Source organism: Vipera ursinii (assembly GCF_947247035.1).
Source record: "Vipera ursinii genome assembly, chromosome: 2".
Taxonomy (NCBI): Eukaryota; Metazoa; Chordata; class Lepidosauria; order Squamata; family Viperidae; genus Vipera; species Vipera ursinii.
Window position 1 is genome coordinate 200,725,909 of NC_139513.1, and position 22,389 is coordinate 200,748,297.

Below are 22,389 nucleotides of genomic sequence, written 5' to 3' on the forward strand. Positions count from 1 at the left end.
CCTTACCCAAGGAGAAGGGGCAGATCATTCTTGTTAAAAATCTGAATCAGTCATTTGCAGGAGGATATTCTGAAATTAGTAAGAGAGTTTCTTGGAACTCCAAGAACCAGAGTTTGTCCATTGTGAATGAAGGTAAACATACTTGTCCCAGGACAATGTTGCAGAATCCAATCTGAGTCAGTCAATGGGACCAAAGGTTTATATATTCCAAGCTTTTGGGCTCGTGCTGGACCTCATTCAACAGGGAACATCTCTCCCTCCCTCCCTCCCTCCCTCCCTCCCTCCCTCCCTCTCTCCCTCCCTCCCTCCCTCCCTCCCTCCCTCCCTCTCTCTCTCTCTCTCTCTCTCTCTCTCTCTCTCTCTCTCTCTCTCTCTCTCTCCACCTCCCCTGAATATGTGCACTGGGCTCTTCTAATCTAAGCGTATTTTGCAACAGATGTCAAAGCCATACCTGGATCAAGCTGAAAGTGGAATGGAGTGTGTGTAGCTTTAAGTTGTTAAGTGTTTAGCTTTAACTTTGTCCATTACTGGGTATCAAAATACTAGACTGGGAGACTGAATTTGAGTCTTCCCTTTGGCATGAAAGCCAGTTGATTGACTCTAGGCCATTCATTTTTTTCTCAGCCTGAATCAATTTGGAGAGTTTCTATGGATAAAATAGGAGGTGGGAGCATTTTGGTCTGCTGCCTTGAAATGTACAAACAAAGATGAGATATAAATCAGTCAAGTGGAAATCCCATTTGAAGATAAGGTGAGGACATCAGTATAATGAATAGGATTTCTCTCCACTTCAGACAGGCCATGTACATAGTTGTTACTTTTCTTAATAGGTCCATAGGCAAACACGCCTTGAGGTTCTTGCTCAGATAAGCTTCACTCTTGCTTTGATTTCAGCCTGTCACGCATCTGAGCCAAGACAACCAGGAGACAAGTATGACAATCCACTTGCAATTTCAAAGATTTCTGTACACAACGTGGGGGGGGGAATAGAAAGAGCTTCAAAGCTACATTTCTCTTTCAGATCCTCACTGCAGCACAGCCTGAGAGACAGGGCAGTTACCTGGGATATGCATTTTACACTATACTAAACGGTGTGTCTCCTCTACACGGATCTTTCTGCAGCACATAGTCTTTCATACATAGCCCACACAAACCTCTTTGAAATGTGAGGAGTCATCAGTCAATTTTGCCTTCAAGCTAGTTAAACTCTCCCATCCCTGGAAGATTTTTTCCCCCTCTCCTCTGAAGGATGTTGCATTATTGAAAGCCACTGTTCTGGGTAGGACTGCAGCACTAGATGCAAAATTGAAACAGCCACTGCAGCGCTGAAGATCTGAGGGTCTTATTCCCTTCCTGGCCCTTTTGTTTCAATCCTCAGAGCATTTTTTGTTGTTGTTCTGTTGAGAGAAATCGCCCTCTCACTCTTTCAACAATGTTTCTGCAGAAATGGTTGGCGCTTCTTTATTTCACTTTCCATTTAAGGGGGCCTGTGAACCTTTTCCTCCTCCCAGGTAAGTCCCTTTTATTTTGTTTTATTTTTCTCCATCTTTCTGGCAGTCTTCCCTCCCCAGCCATCCCTTGCTGGTGACACCTTTTGTAATTTGGGTTAAGCCCTTTTCACCCTTATTGCATGCATCTGGAAAGAAAGCGTTTCCATATGCTTTTATATCTGAAACCTTGTTAAGTAGGGTGACCCACATATTGTTAAGACTCTTTTGTTACCAAAGGAAAAAAAAATACTTGTTTTTCGTCCTTGAGAAAGTATACGTGGGCTTTCCTGGCTTTGCTGCAATTTAAGTGAAAAAAGTATTATGTTTACTGTAATAAAGTATAAATTGTGAACTATTTCAGAAGAAATCGTATTATACTAGAAGGCACTGTTAGTCTGTTGACTTCTGTTCTATTTGTACTATGCATATTGACTTGAAGAATGATCTGTTTGGACAGTGGCTGATTCGGGCATAAATCCTATGGAATTCAGTGGAATTTACTTCTGAGTAAAGTAGTGAGACATCTGGCTGAAAATGCCACTTTGTGAATGATTACAAGGAGTGGAGATTGCTAGACACAAGGATTAAGAGACCCACCCCCATACCCAAATGTTCCAGTTTGATCCCAAAGCCGTGGCAGACTCGATAAGCAAAATGTGACAGCTGTCCATTTTTATTTTTTTATTTTTCTAGATCGAAAGAATAAGGCCCTTGTTGCAGCTACGGCTGCCAAGATTTTACTAGCCCGTGTCTTTAAAAAGTCTGACAACAACATTGTAAGCAGGAAAGTTTTCTGTTGTTGAGGGATGGTGATTGAGGGGCGGGGAAGGGGAAAATGCCTATTCAATTTGGTCAAATTAGGCAACCTTTTAAAATGTGAGAAAGCTGGATGTAAAAAACACAAACAAACACATGGCAACACTGCTTATACACATGCTCACAATCAGTCACTTGTCCAGCCATTGATCTAGAACAGGGGTCAGCAACCTGAAACAGTGAAAGAGCCACTCGGAACCGGTTCCCTCACAAAAGGAAAAACTGGGAGCCGCAAAAAATGTGTACACATGTGCGTACATGCACGCATGCGCAGAACAGGGTTTGACTGAAAAGTGGAGCCAAGGAGAGATATGCACCTACCCTGCATATTTGATTTGATTGAACTTTTTTATTTTTTTGGACTGCACATGGCAGAGGACTGGGAGCCGCAGGAGATGGCTGAAAGAGCCGCATGCGGCTCCGGAGCCACAGGTTGCAGACCTGTGATCTAGAACAACATAGGGGAAACTGTTTGTTTTAGTTCTTGTCCTTTTGTCAAGAACAGCCAGTGGACAAATAGAGGAAAAATCTCCCCTGTCTTTGTGTTTTTAACAAGAAAGTAAAATACAGAAGTGAGCAGATGAAGTGCTTAATGGGAGAACTGTTAACTCTTGTACTCTGTTGAACCAGAGGCATGGTAGTGCTAGGCAAGTAGCTTGCCTCCCTCCCCTTTAATGCAAACATAGAACTGAGATCATCTCCCTGAAGTTTCCACAGACTTTGCACAGCTATACCTGATGCTGCTGGGTCTGAGCATGTAGACCAGTGTTTCTCTCTCTTGGGAACTTTAAGACGTGTGGACTTCAACTCCTGGAAATCCCTAGCCAGCTAGCTCTTCCAAACATGTCCTGAAGGTACTTTTTCAGGAGACAAGTGGACTTTCTTGTTTTTCTTTGAAGACATTTCGCTTCTCATCCAAGAAGCTTCTTCAGCTCTTCCTGGATGGAGCTGAAAAAGCTTCTCGGATGAGAAGGGAAACATCTTCAAAGAAAAACAAGAAAGTCCAGTTGCCTCCTGAAAAAGCACCTTTGGGATAACCATGACCTGGATGACTGAGAATTTCCATAACTCTCTTCCAAAAATGACTGTTTTCTCCAGTAAATTCCCCTGCATGACATGGCCAAAGTAAGTGAGATGCAGTTTTGTGATTTTTCCTTCCCGTGACACATGTGGTGCTAACATGCTCCAGTACATGTTTGTTGGTCACTTCTACTGTCCAAGGACTATTCAGGAGCCTTCTGCAATAGCACAACTCAAATGAGTTGATTTTCTTCCTGTCTTGCTTTTTTTTAAGGTCAAAATTTCACCATCATACGTTTACAAACCTATAAGCCTTAGTAAAGCAACGCTTGGAATATTGCATCCAGTTTTGGCCACCATAATGTAGAAAAAATGTTGAGACTCTGGAAAGAGTACAGAGAAGAGCAGCAAGAATGATTTAGGGGGCTGGAGGCTAAAACATATGAAGAACAGTTGCAGGAATTGGGTATGTCCAGTCTAGTGAAAAGAAGGACTAGGGGAGACATAATAGCAATGTTCCGATATTTGAAGGACTGCCATAAAAATGAGGGGCTCAACCTATTCTTCAAAGCACCAGAAGGCAAGACAAGAAACAACAGATGGAAACTAATCAAGGAGAGAAGCAACCTAGAACTAAGGAGAAATTTCCTAAGAAAACAATCAACCGGTAGAATGGTTTGCCTTCAAAAGTTGTGGGTGCCCCATGGCTGGAGGCTTTTAAGAAGAGACCAAAGAGCCATTTGTCTGAAATGGTGTAGGGTCTCTTGCTTGAGCAGGCGATTGGATTAGAAGTCCTCCAAGGTCCCTTCCAACACAGTTATTCTGTTCTGTTTATTTTAAGTCTGGTAGTACATTTCTTCCCAGGTTCTTTAGAATTCAAAACCCAAGACACAAAACTTAGACTCCCTTCTGAGTTCTTTGCCACACCCACATTCCTTTTGTGCCGCTCAGCTTCTCAGACCCTTCTCCTGACTGTGACTCTTCCCACTGTCTACCAAGGTCATTCCCAGATACCATTACATCTTGTTAAATCAATACCCATCAGCCTTCATATTCTATTCATAAGATAGGCAACACACAGCTACCAACCAAGCTTCTCTGTAAGAGGCCCAGAAGCAAATCAGGTCAATCATTTCAGAAGTCTGTCAGACCAGAAGGGAAACTGTAAGAGCTTAAGTATTCCAGGGTTCAGCACTGCCCTCCTGGCCTCACAACCAAAAAGAGCATACAGATAAGATAGATCCTGATTTTGCTGCTTAGGCATGACTGTGGTGAATATATTTGATGATTGTCTTAGCTACTGTTTTTAGAACGTAAAGGAGTAAGTCAGTTTGACTAAAGCAGGAGATAATCACATGCTGGGATTTCCAGCTGATGTTGTCCTACTTTTTCAAGCACTGCCTTAGCATATGTATTTCTAAGAAAACTAACTTAGTGGGAAAGAAGCATGAACAGTGACCGTGTCATCTATGTAAAGCAATAACTACACAATGAATAACTACTGTAGAGATAGATAGATAGATAGATAGATAGATAGATAGATAGATAGATAGATAGATAGATAGATAGATAGATAGATAGACAGACTTTATTATCATTTTGTACTGTGGGCACAATGGCACACATTAAAAATGAAATTTAGTTGCTTGCTCTCAAAGTGTACACATACATTAAACACATTTAAACATACATATGTATAAAAGGTAAAGGTTCCCCTGCACATGCGTGCTAGTCATTTCCAACTCTAGGGGCCGGTGCTCATCTCCGTTTCAAAGCCGAAGAGCCAGTGCTTGTCTGAGGACGTCTCCATGGTCATGTGGCTGGCATGACTAGACGCCAAAGGCGCACGGAATGCTGTTACCTTTCCACCGTAGTGGTCCCTAGTTTTCTACTTGCATTTTTTACATGCTTTCGAACTCCTAGGTTGGCAGAAGCTGGGATGAGTAACAGGCGCTCACTCTGCTACGTGGCACTCGGGATTCAACCCGCCAAACTGCCGACCTTCTGATCAACAAGCTCAGCATCCTAACCCACTGAGCCACCGCATCCCCTTAACATATGTATAGTATATAGTTATAATGTATAGCAGACATGTTGAACTTGCAATGTCATGTGACGTTGTGTGATGTATCAGGACTTTTCCCCCATTGCCAGCAATGGGGTGGGTGTGGTTTCGGCGTGATGCATCCGTTTGACATGCCTGATGTATAGTGTATAGTTATAGTTCTTACAGGGCATTCCCCTGAAATATCTTCATATGGAATCATCCATATTTTCAACTAGGATACTTCATTCCATTCCCCCTGGTTGTTGCTTTCCCCCGAAAGTCACTCAAAATTTCATAAATACCAAAAATGCTCAACCTTGCTAGGTCTGTTTTTGGGAGGGATTGTACGTATCTCCTTGTGTCTCCCCCACCCCCATAGGATCTATTTACAAATCTTACAATAACTCCCTCTTCTATGAGGTTGCCTGGGGAATTCTGGGAACTGAAATCCAGATGTCTTAAAATTCAGTTTCTGTATTGAGAACCGTCGCCACACTCTACAGTTGTTACATGGTTTTCTGGCTCTTTTGTCCTATAGTCTTGTCTACCCCTCGAAACTTGAATATCCTTTTCCCCCCCAAAATGCCCAGTTCAGTATTGAGAGGGAAGAATTACTTTATTCAGCTATTCTGTGGCTAAATATGTTTCCTTTATACCTTTCCCCTTGCTGAATTAAAGTGCTGCTTATCCACCCTTCCTAGCAGAAAACAGAAGTTGAACAAAATTGAACGGTCCTGTTGCTGATCTCTCTTCTGCTTCCACTGCACCAGCTCTGACAGACAGCCAAATGGTATCATCCTGAGTTTGCCCACACTGTCCGTAATATGCAACGTGACTGTCTGATTTCTTCAGTTTTGCTGTTTTTCTTGCACTGCATATCAGCCAACCGGGGGGAAAAAATATCTACCAATTATAGTACTGAAGCAGTTTTGGGATGTGTTTTGCTTCAGGAGTCTGTCCTCTCTGTCTTTCCTCTGACCTCCTCCACCCTTTTCTGTCATAACTAGCTAAATAAGGTTGTTGGTTGTTGTTTTTTAAAAAAAACAAATCAGATCAAAGGTAGCTAAATCAGAAGCAGAACTTTAAGGGCTTCCTCGCACTGTTTTGTTGTGTAACTGAGGGGCTATTTGGGGTTAGGAGTAAAACCTTTCTACTTCAAGTGACTGGAAAAATAATGAAATGATGCACTCTAGAGTTTGCTGATGCTGCTTTGTAAAGCAGAGGAAAAAGGAGAAAAAGTCAGAGAATAATTAAAAACAATTTTGGGGGGGGGGCTTCAAAACCAGCCAAGCTCTGTTTATAAGCAAGGGTTGAATCACACATGCAGTGAATTAATTCATGGTGATGGAAAGTAAGAAAAGGCTTGGAAACAGAGCACTAAGACCACATATATATATTTTTAAAATCCATATATGTGCATTTTTATACCTTAACATTGCTTACACAAATACATAGAGCGGCTTAAACAGTAGCGATAGATATGTGTCAGTTTAGGATTTCTCTCTTTTCTTTTCCTTTCTGCAGGCAACAAAAGCCAATTTCCAGAATACTACTGGGTTCTATTCAGGACACAGTGGAATGGATTCATCTCATCATTTCTCTTTTCACTACTTCGATCTGGGGCTAAACCCACAAGGGCTATAGGATAAAACATTAGAGCATTGCCACTGCACAGTTTTAGTAGATCGCTGTCATAGTAACTGCTGTGTTCACTTGTATAAAATGTGGAGACTCTCTAGAGCAGGGGTCCCCAACACCCAGGCTGCGGCCCACTACCAATCCATGGCCCACTCAAAACCAGCCCGTGCAAGTGGCTGGTTGGTGCACATGTGTGCATGCAACAAAGATGATCAGGGGACTGGAGGTTAAAACATATAAGCAATGGTTGTTGGAATTGAGTATGTCCAGTTTAATGAAGAGAAGGACGAGGGGGGACTTGATAGCAGTGTTCCAATATCTCATTAATGTAGCAAACCACATGCAGTAGTATCATACTTTTATAAACAGCTGGATAAGTGGGATTTATATAATCTAAATCAATTTTTCCCCCACTCTCTGTTCTCTGGATATTTTGGACCAAATTTCCATTATCCCAGCTAGCATATCCACAGCTAGCATCCTTACCTTGCTTTGAAGGACTTAATATTCTTATTTCCTTTTCCCACACAGGTTGCTTAGCAAGTAAATCAGAAGAAAGACTGTTTCGCAAACTGTTCTCCCGTTACAACCAGTACATCAGACCTGTAGAAAATGTATCCAATCCCGTGAAGGTGCATTTCGAAGTGGCAATTACTCAGCTTGCAAATGTGGTAAGGTTATTGCTTGCAGGGCTGCAGAATCTCGCATTTCAGTCTTTGGCAAAGAGACCCTTCATCTGGTGGTCCCTTCAGGGAATAATGATAGCGCTTGTAGATTCCCCCCCCCAAGAAATTCTTACGAAAATAGGGACCCTGTGTGTGTATGCAACTCTGTAGTAGAGCAGGCATCTGTAACAAGACAAAACATTTGGACATTTAAAACATCTTGGCTGTGAAAGGCTGTGTCAGGCTTGTCCAACTTGAACATTTAGGAAAGAAAGACCCTCGTCTTCATTTTGAAATGAAGGGTTATTTTTACTAAAGTCAAGTGGTTACAGCATAAGCAAAGCTGGATTCCTGTGCAAAGCCTGTGTTTTTTCCTCTCTCCTGGCCCTCCCCCCCCTTGACCAATCTGCCAGTGACCAATGACTTTCTAACTAGATATTTTGGGGACAGCTTTGAGGTTTGGCACCTCTTTGGTGGAGTTTTGCATTCCTTTCTCACTGCTCCATCCTTAATCGGCCGGCCACTTCCAGATTGACACCTCTGGTTCCTGTCACCCTATCATTCCCCCTCCTACCTCCCCATCTCCCTCCTCCCTGCATTTTATGGCAGGATGCCAGCGGAGTATGCTGAAGGTGGCAAACCTGACAGGCTGCCTTCCCTCCCTAAAATAGAGGTAAAAGGGCTTTGTCATTTTATACAAAGCCCACCATAGGCTGTGGCTATAAATAGTGTATATCAGGAAAAGTAAGAAACATTCCTTGCAAATGATTAAAGATCGCTCGTTACCAGGAACCAAAAGAGAGGAAGGATCTCCAGTGTGTCCCAAAGGTGCTTGCTTTTCCAAAAAATAATTGGACTTTGTTTTTGTTTTGTTTTGTTTTGTTTTTTCCAGTCCATTTGTCTTTTGGACAAGTACCTTTATGCCTCTTGTTGGAGAGCTTACTAAGGGTTCATTTATGTAGGTTTTCCTCCTTCTCAGCAGATCATTCAGGGTGTTTCCTGTAGTAAAGACTTTGCCTTAGCAGCTCCCAGGTTATTGATTGCCTTTCCATCACGATCTGTTATACATAAAGATCTTTCAGCAAAAAATAGACACTCTGCAAATTCTATGCTTTCTTGGGATTTCTCTGACTAGCAGACCAGCCGCTAACCAGGGCTGTAGAGCTTAAATGATTATCAAGGCAGCACGATGGAATAGATTTCAGCTTCCTTCTCTGCTTATTGCTAAATCAGTATTCAGAGACTCAACGTTCCTATGTAGTCATGCTTCTTCAGTATATCTTTTACTGGTTCAGGAGGCTTTTCATTAATCAGAAGCTGCTGTCATTAACAAAATAATTAGAAAAGCCGCTGTATTCTGAGCTCCTGTGGCACTTGAGATTATGATGGGCTCAGAATCCTGCTTGAATGAGCAGCACTGATATCGGAGCTTCATTGTATGTGGGTATTAGAGTGCATTTAAAACTGCTTCTTTTGTACCTGATAACATTGGTTCTTCCCATCATGTTTCTTCTTCTTCTTCTCCTGGCAAAAATCCTGGATTTATTTCTTCAGGCAGTCCATCACTTGCATGACATCTATTCTCAAAGCTCTAGATCCCTTACAATTGTAAAAACATAAGAGAATAATTACTTGAAGCCGCACTTCAAATCCCATCATTACTCTCCACCACTTGGGATTCTCCTGCAGAAGACCACTATTTTTACGGTGTTCCTAAATGTTAATAAGATGGCACTCATCTTAATCTTCTACAAATTTCCCATGGACAACTTCAGATGAGCTAGTTTGGAATGTAATGAGTAGTACAGTGCACAATTGGGGTAAAAACAGAATTGTGTTGAATACAAATGCTTGGTGACCGATCGCTAGGAAAGCAGTGGAATAGCAGGAAAAAGATAAGGAGAGGACATGCTACCCATACAATACCAATAGCAATTAGACTTATATACCACTTCACAGTGTTTTAGAGCCCTCTCTAAGCAGTTTACAGAGTCAGCGTTTTGCCCCCAACAATCTGGGTCCTCATTTTACTGACCTCGGAAGGATGGAAGGCTGTGTCAACCTTGACCCACTCAGAATCGAACTCCTGAAGTGAGCAGTGAGTTAGCCTGCAGTACTACATTCTAACCACTGCACCACCATAGCTCTTCACTGTAGAGCAGGGGTGTCCAACTGCCAGCCTGTGGGCCAGTTGCATCATACGGAGGCCACGCCCATTCCAGCTCCAGCAATGCAAAAAATGTTGTGATACGTCATGACACCTCACGTGGCACGACAAGTTTCACGCTCGTGCTGTAGAGCAACCAAAGTTCTACTCCTTTTTTACATGTGTTGTACTGATTACCAACTTGACTTTTTTGAACATACCCTCACTGATGCTCCTACTGCTACCCCTTGGAGTTCTCCTGGATTCTGCTTAACCATCGCCTCTAGAGATGTTAGAGCATGCAACCAATCTTCTTTATGTGACTGTACTTTTCGAAAAAAAACATTAATAAGGCTGTAGGCAGTGGTGGGATTCAAATATGAGGACAACTGGTTCTCTATGTGGATGCCACTTCCGGAAGTCCATTCTGGGTCTGGGCAACAGAAAATTAGCTACCGGTTCTGCCAAACTGGTGTGGACTGCCTGAATCCCACCACTGGCTGTAGGTTTTTAAATATGCATTGCCAAAAACTACCTCAATATTCATAAGTACTTTTTTTCAGCCTCTTGTTTTCAATTGTTGTAAGTAAAGTATTTACAGACATCCACAGACATTATCTGAAGGCAACATGTTTTTCCACCGGGATTTCTATTCCATAAAGGTCCCCATAATCCTTTCAAAGTTATTTAGGCTGACTGGAAAGAGGTTTTAACCTTTGTTAACTAGATAACCTGTCTGTAGAAATAAATGGTTTGCCTCCTTTTGTCTGCAGGATGAAGTCAATCAGATCATGGAGACAAATCTCTGGCTGCGACATGTAAGCAAATTTTTGTGCCATCAGTGTGTCAGTGTATGTGTGTGTTTATTGCCACACTGGTTTTAGAGATGAGATCACAGTGGGTATTGGCATTCAGAAGAGATTTGGATGGAGAAAAAAATCAGGTAACTATTTAGAGATGCTCCAGGGCATAGTATATCTATAGCAAAAGCGCACATAGTACTTCAAAAGCTCATTGATTTCTTCTTAAATATATTAAGCCCTTGATTTAATGGATGAACAAGGGGAATGGGTGTCCCTTAAAGTAAAAGGTCTATTCAGTGATGAATGACATGAGAACCAAAAAAAGTGAGGGCGGGAACTAACATCACAGCCAGGGAAAAGAGGCAAGACAGGCAATGAGCGTTTGAGGGCCAGCACCATGATTGAAAGTATTCCAGTAACCATAAATGCACCTGAAAATGAACTGTAGGCAAGAAACTCCTTAGAGATTGGATATCAGATCTTGGGAACATTTGGGTAAGAATCATCACCCTAGTTTACAAACCAGATACAGCAAAAAGCGAGAACTTTCAGAGGCAGCAAAGACATTAGTGGAGGCAACATAACTTCTTATCCAGAAGATTTGATCCATTAACTCTAAAGTCCACTAAACTAAAGTCTGTTAAATGGAGACCTTATTATAATTTTAGTGGGCTATTACAGAAGAAAAAAAAGGGGGGGTTATTAACTTGAAACTTATTTTCAATCTTATGAATCCAAGAGAACGACTGAAGGAACTAGGTATGCTTAATCTAATGAAGAGAAGGACTAGGGTTGATATGATAGCAGTCCTCCAGTACTTGAGGGCCTATCACAGAGAAGAGGGAGTCAATTTATTCTCCAAAGCACCTAGAAGCAGGACAAGAAATGTGGAAGATCATTAAAGAGAGACCCAACCTGGAAGTAAGGAGAAATTTATTGGCAGTGAGAACAATTAATCAGTGGAATGGCTTGCCCTCAGAAGTTGTGGGTGCTCCATCATTGGAGGTTTTCAAGATAAGATCGGACAGCCATTTGTCCAGAATGGTATTGGATCTCCTGCCATGAGCTAGAAGACCTCCAAGTCCCTTCCAACCCTTTTATTCTATGTTCTATTATTTAAATTCAGGGGCAGAGAAATTGTAGCAATCCTGAGGTTGTTAGTTCTTGGCTCCCAATGGTCACGATGATGGCACAGTTGCAATACCTTGAGGGCAACCTCAGTAACAACCTTAGTATGAGAATCACTTTACAGGTACAGTATATCGTAGGATTGAACACTTATTATTTCTCTTTTTAGATTTGGAATGATTATAAATTGAAGTGGAATCCAGTGGAATTTGGTGGAATCGAATTTATCCATGTGCCATCAGACAAAATTTGGAAACCTGATATTGTGCTTTACAATAAGTATGAACCTTCATCATCATATTTAATCATATTAACATGTTTATTTTGAGTTAGAAATGTACAGCTTAAGATTGCTTTGTGCTTGCATCTGCAGTGCTGTTGGAGATTTCCAGGTTGAAGGACGAACCAAAGCTCTTCTCAGATACGATGGCACCATCACCTGGACGCCACCTGCCATTTTTAAAAGCTCCTGCCCCATGGATATTACCTTCTTTCCCTTTGATCACCAGAATTGCTCCCTAAAATTTGGATCATGGACATATGACAAAGCCAAGATAGATCTTTTGATTGTCGGTTCCAAAGTAGATATGAAAGACCTTTGGGAGAACAATGAATGGGAAATCGTGGATGCTTCTGGCTATAAACATGACATAAAGTACAACTGCTGTGAGGAAATCTACACGGATATAACCTACTCTTTTTATATCCGAAGGCTCCCCATGTTTTACACCATTAATCTGATTATACCTTGCCTGTTCATTTCATTCCTGACTGTATTAGTATTTTACCTTCCATCTGACTGTGGGGAGAAAGTAACACTTTGCATCTCTGTCCTCCTTTCCCTGACTGTTTTCTTGCTGGTAATCACGGAGACAATTCCCTCAACTTCTTTGGTCATCCCACTGGTGGGAGAATACTTACTATTCACCATGATATTTGTGACACTCTCTATTGTGGTAACAGTGTTTGTACTGAATATCCACTACCGGACTCCCACTATGCATACGATGCCCAACTGGGTCAAAACGGTCTTCCTTGGTCTTCTGCCCAAATTTCTCATGATGAAGAGACCCGTACAGAAACATGTTGACTCCCAACCCCCCAAACCTGTGAAAGGAAGCGCCACTAAACCCAGCAAGCCCAAGGCAGATGAGCTTGCAAAAGTGAAAGTCCTCGGGGAGCACCAGTGCTGCCACTGTGACAACTCCAAGGACGTAGCCGTGAGGAAGAAAAGGAGACAGAGTTGCCAATCGGCCAAATGGGAGGCTGAATCAATCGAGTATTCCCCAGAGGTTAAGGAAGTCATCAACAGCGTTCAGTTCATCGCAGAAAACATGAGGCGTCAGAATGAAACTAAAGAGGTAAGAGCTCTGAAGAACGAGATTGATTGATTTCTAGCTCCAAAGATTTCAGTACTAATTTAGAGCATTTCTCTAAATGTGATAGAAAACTAAAACCTAGTTTAGAGCCTTGGTGGAGCAGTGGGCTAATGCCTCCTTAAGTAACACCAGCTGCCTGCAATTAGTGCAGGTTCACATCCCACCAGGCTCAAGGTTGACTCAGCCTTCCATCCTTCCGAGGTAGGTAAAATGAGGGCCCAGATTGTTGGGGGCAATTAAGCTAACTTTGTAATAATGCCACTTGGGGTGTGTGTGAAAGCCCTAATAAGCAGGCATATACATAGAATGAAGGCTACTGCTAAGCTTGTAAGCCGCCCTGAGTCTTTGGAGAAGGGCAGGATATAGATGGAATTAAAATTAAAAAAAAATAGTTAGTTGGGGGGAAAAACCCTGCACCTGAGAGTTAGAGAGGTGCAATGATGCAGCATGAATGTGGAAGAGGCTGCCTAATGGAGCTCTTTAAGCAGCATCAGAATTGTTAAGTCCTGCTAGAAGAAGTGAAATTGGTAGAACATTCTTTCTCTGGTTTTCGGTTTCCTCTAGCAGCAGAAAGGACTACAGGGAAGATAAAAGGGACCACATGCCAGCTGTGTCTCAGTTACCAGAGGCACCATTTCAAGGATTGCCCTGAGTGAGATTCAGCTGATCAACAGAAGTTCTCCAGAGCTTTAGGAGGGAAAAAAAGAACGTTTTCACTGGAGATTACTGTGGCTTAAAGATGAAGCCTTCTTTTCTTTTCTTTTTCGCAAAATGTCCTCTACCATTAGAGGACATAACTTTCTCTTGCATTGCTTAGCACCGTTCGTCTAACAGTTGATGGCAGAGTAAAGTCAGTTGTAGAAAAGAGAGACCAATTGATTCTACATTCCAATTGTAAGGGCGAGGGAAAACCATAGCTATGATCTAGCTCAGTATTTTTCAACCACTGTTCCGCGGCACACTAGTGTGCCGCGAGATGTTGCCTGGTGTGCCGTGGGAAAAATTGAAAAAACACTGACCTAGGAGACAGCGGTGAGTGGAGGAGGAGGAGGAGGAGGAACAGCCGCGGGCGGAGCGGCGCTGCAAGACTCTCTGGCGGGGAGCGCTGGACACTGGAGTCTTGGCTAAGCTGACGGCCCTACTTCGCTGGAAGCAAAAGCCCGGGAAAAGAAGTGGGCTCGACCTCTCTAGGCACCAGGGCTCCACGGCAGCATAGCTCCGCCCCCTTCTCTGGCTTCGGAGGGTCACTTGCTGAAGAGAGAGAAGCTGGGGAGAGGTGACCAGCTCGCTTATCGGAAGAGGACGGACAGGCGGCCAGCCCGGCTCGCATGAGCTGTCGCGTGGTTGGTTGCCTGCAACGTTCGAAAAAGCTCTTCTTCCCCAGCACGCGCCGCTTACTCCTTACTCCCCGCGTGGCTGAGGATGCGAGACTCCCGCCTGGTCGGCTGCCTGGCTCCGCTTTCTTTGCTCGCCGCGACCCCTTGCCCCAGCCCGAAATAGAGGGATCTGACCGCTTCGCTCTTGGAGGCTTCGCTTGCGTCTAAAAAATTACATGGCTGATTTTTTTTAACCTGTCCTTTTGATACGTTGCATAATAAAATGTCCTTTGGACCAAAGCAATTAAAAACCTTTGGGGTTTCCCCCCCCTCTGGAGTGAAGTGCTTTTGATGGTAAAGGTGAGAAAGAAAGAAAAAAGGAAGGGAAAAAAAGGAGAAAGGGGGAAGGGGAAAAGGGAGGGAGAAAGAAAAAAAGGAGAATAGAAAAGAAAGAGAGAGAGAGAGGAAGGGAGGAAGGAAGGAAGGAAGGAAAAAAGCAGGAAGAAAAATTAAAAAGAAATGCAAGTAGCTTCCAGTTTCCACAACAAGTAGAAAGCAAGAAATTGAGAGAGGGAGGGAAAGAAAGTGGGAGAGAGAAAGGAAGGAAAGAAAGGAAGGAAGATAGAAAGAAAGAAATAGAAAAGAAAGAGCGAAAGAAAGAAAGAAAGAGAAAAGAAAGAAAGAAGGAAAGAGAGAAAGAAAGAAAAATAAATGAAGGAGAAAAATGCAGAAAGAAAAATTAAAAAGAAATGCAAGTAGCTTCCAATTTCCACAACAAGTAGAAAGCAAGAAATTGAGAGAGGGAGGGAAAGAAAGTGGGAGAGAGAAAGGAAGGAAGGAAGATAAAGAAAGAAAAGAGAGGGAGGGAAGAGAGGAAAGGAAGGAAGAAAGAAAAGAAGAGAAAAAAGAAAATACAGAAAGATAAATTAAAAAGAAATGCAAGCTTTCCTTTTCCTTCACAGCAAAAACAAACAAACAAAAGCCCCAAAATAAAATAAAATAAAATAAAGAGGCTAATAATAATAATAATAATAATAATAATAATAATAATAATAATAATAATAATAATAAGAAGAAGAAGAAGAAGAAGAAGAAGAAGAAGAAGAAGAAGAAGAAGTTGGAAGGGACCTTGGAGGTCATCTAGTCCAACCCCTTGAGAACACAGGCCATCCTCGACTTACGACCGTTCGTGTAGCGACCGTGGGGAGGTCCAACGGTACGGAAAACGGTGGAGTGCCTCGTGATTTTTTTCATGAAACAAGTGTGCCTTTGCCCAAAAAAGGTTGAAAAACACTGATCTAGCTATATGCAGACTGACATAGGATAATGCTAGACTAATACAACTAATACCAAGAAAAGGGAAACGAACTGCCTATAGAGCACCCAGGAAAGAATTTGAGAGTCCCTTTGCAAAATATTGAATGGAAGGATGGTCTGAGGGCTTGTATCTCCTTGCCAGGCTTTTCGTGGCTTAATTACTCCATGCTTTCTTTTTGGGGTGCCAAAATAAAAGCTCTGTGAAGGTTCTTGCTCCGTCTTCCTTTCATAGTTCATTCCTTTCAAGGAGACAGTTAAACAGGCAACAATGCAAGAAGGAGAAAGAAGGGTTAGTGGTTCCAGGATTGGCATTGGCCTCCTACTGAGTTATGGGGATTTGAGAGATGCCCAGCTGTCTCAAACCAGATGCCCTCCAAATTTGTTGATCTGTGAGTTTCTAGCAGCAAGAGAACAGCTATAGTACCTGAAGTTCAAGACAACAGGCTGAGGAAGGCTAATCAAGAGCAAAGATGGATAGATAGTTGAAAGGGACAAATTAGCCAAGTATTGTCAGGTACACTGGTACCTGAGTACTTGACTGCTTCAAAACTCTTTGAACTTGGTACTTGATGCATTTTTGATGTGAAAATGTTGTCCTGGTATTCATTGTTTGTTGGTACTTGACATGCTGCAATAGGAAAAGGGGGATGGCCACAGAGAATAGACCAGAAGTCGCCATGCTAGGAAGTTCGCTGATGTGGAAATCAAGGCGGAAACTAAGGGTCACCTGCACTCCTCATGTTTAGTACATCGTGCCACCTGGAACCAATTAATGGTGCGCACTGAGACAGCACAGTATATCCTTTCCTGGGCATTTTGCTAGTTAAAGTACTTTTGACAGTATGTTTACATGAGCTACAAAAGGGTATGATGGCTTTTAAAATGAACTTCAGAGGTTGTGCTAATGGCTTTGGTTACTTAAAGGTATAAATATTTCATGTCGGGAGGCTCTCTGACTTTGGCAATAAAGCTCTAAATAGACAAGGAGAAGCTCTGGGACAGAGGCCCTGATCCCAAGATGGTATTTGATCAATGAAAGTCTATTAAACTCTATAGGCTGTGCTGATGTGTAGAAACATAGAAGATATTTTGAAAAATAGCCAAGCACGTACACAAGATCCAAACTCCAGTGTTGTAGCTAAGCCTGGGTTAACTATGGCAATCAGAGATTCAAAGAAAAGGGCCTTCAACAAATATAAATTTTAGTGGAAAACCTCCTAGTGCAGAAAGGAAAGCGTTTGGCTTTCTGTCCTCAGTTCACTAAAAGAAGAGATGTTAACTGTACTATATATTTATTGAATAGAAGGCCAAGGGCATGATAGGGATTAAAAAGAAGGATTATTTCTATTTTAGTTTTGGAAAGGAATATGATTTTGACTTGCTGGTTAAGTTTGGACTTCAAAATAGTTCTCACTTTTATGGTTCTCCAAGACCACTTTTGTCAAGATCTGTCACCAACAAAAATAATTGTTGACTATATATATATATATATATATATATATATATATATATATATATATATATATATATATATATACAGTATATATTTATAAAAAGTGATTTATGTACCAGAGAGACAATTTTACAGGAGCTGTACTATAACACATTGGTTACCAGTTGCCCTCCGGGTGAGATTTAAGGTGCTGGTACTTACCTTTAAAGCCCTACATGGCTTAGGCCCGGGATACTTGCAGGACCATCTGCTACCGGGAACAAATTCCCATCGCCCAGTACGCTCACACAGAGAAGGCCTCCTCAGGGTACCGTCGGCTAGACAATGTCGGCTGGCGAACCCCAGGGGAAGGGCCTTCTCTGTGGGAGCGCCAGCCCTATGGAATCAGCTCCCCCCTGAGCTTCGGATGGCCCAAGATCTCCGGTCCTTTCGCCACGGCCTCAAAACACTCCTTTTCCACCTGGCTGACCTGGACTGACAGGCATTTTAATTATGTTTACAATTTTTAATTTATTTTTAATTTTTAATTTTAATTTATTGCACAGATGACTTTAATTTTAATTTTGTCTTAATCTCTGTTATATGTTATTGTTGTTAGCCGCCCTGAGTCCTTCGGGAGATAGGGCGGGATATAAGTCCCATTAATAAATAAATAAATAAATAAACACCTAAAGGATGCCCAGTCTTGTTTAGAACTCTGAAATAAGCTCACCTGCAGAGAAGTCTAAACTAAGGATGGGAACAGCTGATCTTATAGATGATGTTGAATTATAGCACCAAACAGATCTTGTCAGCAGCATAACCCGAAATGAGAGATAGTGAGACTTGTAGCTAATAATTATGCAAGGCTTTGTGTTTCTCATCAATGAAACATTTTGTAGGTAGAAATAACCTAATACTTATGTAAAAGAAATTAAATGTTCTGTAATTTATTGAGAAATTGGAACAATGACAGCAGAAAACATGCCCAATGCTTCTTTACAAATAATGCCAAAATATTACGTAATTGTATAACAAATATATATGAAGATTCTATCTTGTGACCTATGATTACACCAATAAATGTTTCATATGAATCTGTTTGAAGATTCTAAATGTATCTTTTTTGGGGGGGGGAAAGTAATTGAGAAATCTCAGGAAGCACAGAGTCATTTTAATAGATAGTGTCAGTTAAATCTTATGAATTCAATTGAATATGTATTTTCTTATGCATTGCAGGTAGAAGATGACTGGAAATATGTCGCCATGGTAATCGATAGAGTATTTCTGTGGGTGTTCATAATTCTCTGTGTATTTGGAACAGCGGGATTATTCCTACAACCATTGATAGCAGATGTATAATATATGGGTGGTAATCCACATTTTGCATGATCCTTTTTAATACTATAGTCAAACCACACTTTGGCAACAATTTATAGAATATCAGCTTTCATCTCAAGCCAGAAAAGTATTCTCATCACTTTACGATGTATTAAGCCAGCCTTTCAGATGGGTAGACTAACTCCCATTATCCACAGCCAGCCAAACCTATGGAGTTCCACCTCAACCTTTTGGGAGGATGGTAGATTGGAGAAATCTATGTTAATATAGTGGCTTTCAAATGTTCCTCAGATAATCCTTCCTACACTGATTTTTCTGCTAAGAAATTCTTGGTTACAGTATCTGCTATTGTACATATCTCTAAGATAAACAGCAGATTAATATTCATACCGGCTCAGATTCCTGATCCTTTGCACAAGAATAGGTTTTTGCTTCATTTATAGAAGGAATAATATAGTGTAGGTCAAGATGAATCAGAAGAGAATCATCGGTTCAAATGCTCACAACTGTTTGCCAACATTCCTTGTAAAGAAAAATCCTTTATACATAAGCCATTCATTTTGCAAGTAACAAATGTATAGGTTGCTGAGTGATGCAGTGGCCTAGAAGTGAAGATTCTCGCATCCCACTCAGAAAGTTGAGAGTTTAATCCTAGGCAGTGACAGATGTTTCTCTATTAGGGTGCAAGCCTAGACCTCAGGAAGGCCATCCGGCCTGTAAATGCTCAGCTCCAGTCAGTCTCCCTGACGCCACCTTGAAATGAAGGATTACAGGGTCATAAAAAGAAAAGAAAAAATGAATAGATTGCTGATCGGTCTAGTGAAGTTATCAATAGTAGCTGGGTTTTTTTCTGTATGCTTATCTTTCAAATTAAAATCATGCTATTTTCCTCAATTAGATAAACTCCAAACGTGCTTGATTGTAGCCCATCATCCCTATTTTTAATGTTGATTTGGGGGGGCGGGGGGGGAGAGATGAAATTTAAACACAGCCGGAAAGGATCAGGTTGATGGACAGTGCACTTAACTATATCTGAAGGACAACAGAGAAGGAGAATAACCAGATGTTTCTCTGATGGTATCTGAGGGTCACTCATAGCATAATTCCTGACCAACAACAGAAAGTTTACTAAACATTATTTGCTACATTTCACACGAATTAAATACTACTGTTGTAAGCATAGCTGTGCTGCTATTTTGCTTTTAGTAAACCATTTATAAAAGACATTTAAATGTAATGCTTTAGGTACTTATTTGATGACTGTCCAAGCTATTGTAACAGAAAACGGCAGAGCTAATCCCTTTTCTGAAAGAAACAGGAAATTACAGCACCGTAGATATATATTTTTTTCTGATCAACTTCCTTTCTTTGAATCCTGCCATACCATAATCTGTTTGATTTACAAATTATTCCAACTACATTGTAAACTCAGCTGATTTTTCTCTTGTACTTCCTCACCATTTAGAGGGGCACCCCACCACCGAATGATTATACAGGTAGTCCTCACCTTATGACCACAACTGAGGCCAAAGTTTCTGTTGCTAAGTGAGACGGTTCTCATGTGAGCTTTGCCCATTTTATGACATTTCTTGCCACAGTTGTTAAGTGAATCGCTGCAGGTGTTAAGTTAGCAACACGTTTGTTAAGCAAATCTGGTGTTCTTCATTGATTTTGCTTGTCAGAAGGTCACAAAAGGGGATCACATGACCCCCCTCGGGACACTGCAACCGTCATAAAAATGAGTCGGCTGCCAAATGTCCGAATTTTGATCATGTGACCATGATGAGATGCTGCATAAGTCGTTCTTTTCAGTGCTGTTGTAACTTTGAATGGTTGCAAGTTGAGGACTACCTCTACTTGTTTTTCCTGAACAACAGTGTTTTCCCAACCTAGTGTCCTCAAGACATGCTGAGCCTACAACTTAGAATTCTCAGTTGGGGTGGCTTTTACATAGTTGCCCAGTCTTGATTGTTGTAGCCCCAAAATATCTGGAGCAATGTTTCTCAACCTGGGCAATTTTAAGATGTGTTGACTTCAACTCCCAGAATTGTGGAAGTCAAATCCTTCTAAAGTTACCCAAGCTGATCTGGAGACACTGTGTTAGGGGAAAAAATGGATTTAAAAATCTGGTGCCCTCCAGATTCTAAACCTCATCATTTCACAGACTGGTTAGGTAAAGCTTACCTACAGTAGTGGGATGAAATAACTTTCAAAAATACATATCCCAGTTTCAGTTCTTGCATCCCAATAGCAACTATCATGTTCCTTCAATTTTATTCAGTTTTATTCACCCCCTTGAGCTGTTATGTTGCACTCTATTCTGGCTGGAAGATGTTGAGAGACTAGTAAACTTGTAGTAGACCCGAAAAACAAAAAGCTGATCCTATGGCTCTTTTAGATGATTAATGTGAAGATGGCAATCTCTCTGCTTATTGTAGTACTTTAGATGTATTTTGGAAATTCAGCTATGAAATATACAAAGAATGCCCTGAGTGTTTGATTATACTTACACATAAAATTCTCAGTCCTACGCTGAGATGTCCAAACTCCCTTAAAATGTTATGGATACAAGAGAACCTAGCAGCAGGCCAGATGATTATGCTCCATGTATTTTTTTAAGTGTTTATATAATTTATATGGCCTCTCATTTCACAATGGTTGATTCTGAGCAGGTTACTTAGATTTTAAAAAACCCAATAGTTAAAATGAACAGTACATAAAGCCCAAGGTAAACGATACATTTCAATCATAAAATTACATCAACAGAACTTGACTGACTTTCCGGCCTGAAAACTTGGAAACAGCCAGGGTTTCAGAATTTTATGAAGGTCTAAAAAGGACCAGGACTATCTGCATTTCCACAGGGATACGGTTCCACAAAGCAAACACTGCCACAGAGAAGTCATGACTTCTGTGTTCAACAAGACAGCACTCTTTAAATGGAAGGGACCCAGAGCATGCCTTCCTTGCTAGATCTGATGAGCAAAGCTGAAACAGTGGGAGAATCTGGATTTCATTGCTTCCAATATGCACAGTCTTTCTTGGATTGTTTGCAACATGTTTGTATATTTTACAATGGAATACACTTTTGGAAACTTAAAAGTTCATAAAAAATAAATTTTAACGATAGCGTGGGTGGCTATTTAAAATAGTTGTGTCTCCATTACACAATGAAGTCGATGTCCAACGAGCAGAAGCACTGATGCTACAAAATGCCTATGGTCTATTGCGGAGGAAGCACAATCCTTGAGCATGTCTGTTACCAGGTTCCATTTTTGGAGGATGAGATTGAAAAGTTCAGGGGGAAAAAGCTTGAATGTCATTTTTAAGTCTGTTTTTTTAAACTTCAGCTATTTTAAGATGCATGGATTTGAACTCCAGAATTCCCCAACGAGTATAACAAGATTGCATCCTGTTGGTCTGAACATATATCGGATAACAAGCCAAGATTTTACAGGTCCAACAAGTACAGCCATGTAATATTGGAGTATGTGATTAGATTGGGTGACAGTTTTCCAGTCATTTTTCATTTTTTAAAAAATCATCCAATAGTTAAGAACTTGGTATATCATTTGGCATTTTCTGTAAAAGTTCTAGACAAGTTATTACTAAAATTTAAAAATAATATCAGGCTGTTAGGAATCAATTTATAGTGACATTGTTTCTTCCTCAAACTCCTAGGAATAATACAACAGTTTGATGCACGGGCAAGAATTGTCTTACTTGCAGACAGTGCTTATTTTCTAAAAAAAAAAAAAAAAGGTGCTGGAACTCAGAGGTGCTGTCACTGGGAGTGATGCCGGTGTCTGTAAGAACCCCCTCTTGCTACGGTGTCACCGCCCATCTTTTGT

At 41.2% G+C, this 22,389-nt stretch overlaps 1 protein-coding gene across 5 annotated transcripts; it reads left to right on the forward strand.

The window, feature by feature from the left end:
* Positions 1-611: 611 nt before the first annotated feature.
* Positions 612-21,663, forward strand: CHRNA6 (cholinergic receptor nicotinic alpha 6 subunit; the record flags this gene model as incomplete). 5 transcript variants are annotated; one of them, XM_083353745.1, is made up of 12 exons in its annotated part: positions 612-751; positions 831-931; positions 1,022-1,091; positions 1,445-1,511; positions 2,184-2,266; positions 5,250-6,309; positions 7,552-7,682; positions 10,596-10,640; positions 11,923-12,032; positions 12,127-13,114; positions 18,437-18,466; positions 21,305-21,663. In XM_083353745.1, the coding sequence occupies 7 exons, from the start codon at positions 6,198-6,200 to the stop codon at positions 21,326-21,328; spliced, it is 1,440 nt and encodes a 479-aa protein (XP_083209871.1). In that variant the 3' UTR covers positions 21,329-21,663. The 5 variants fall into 5 exon arrangements, with proteins under 5 accessions (XP_083209871.1, XP_083209870.1, XP_083209869.1 ...); XM_083353744.1 differs by lacking the exon at positions 21,305-21,663 and having other exon boundaries at positions 5,250-5,386; positions 6,078-6,309; positions 18,437-19,770; XM_083353743.1 differs by lacking the exon at positions 21,305-21,663 and having other exon boundaries at positions 18,437-19,770.
* Positions 21,664-22,389: the final 726 nt, after the last annotated feature.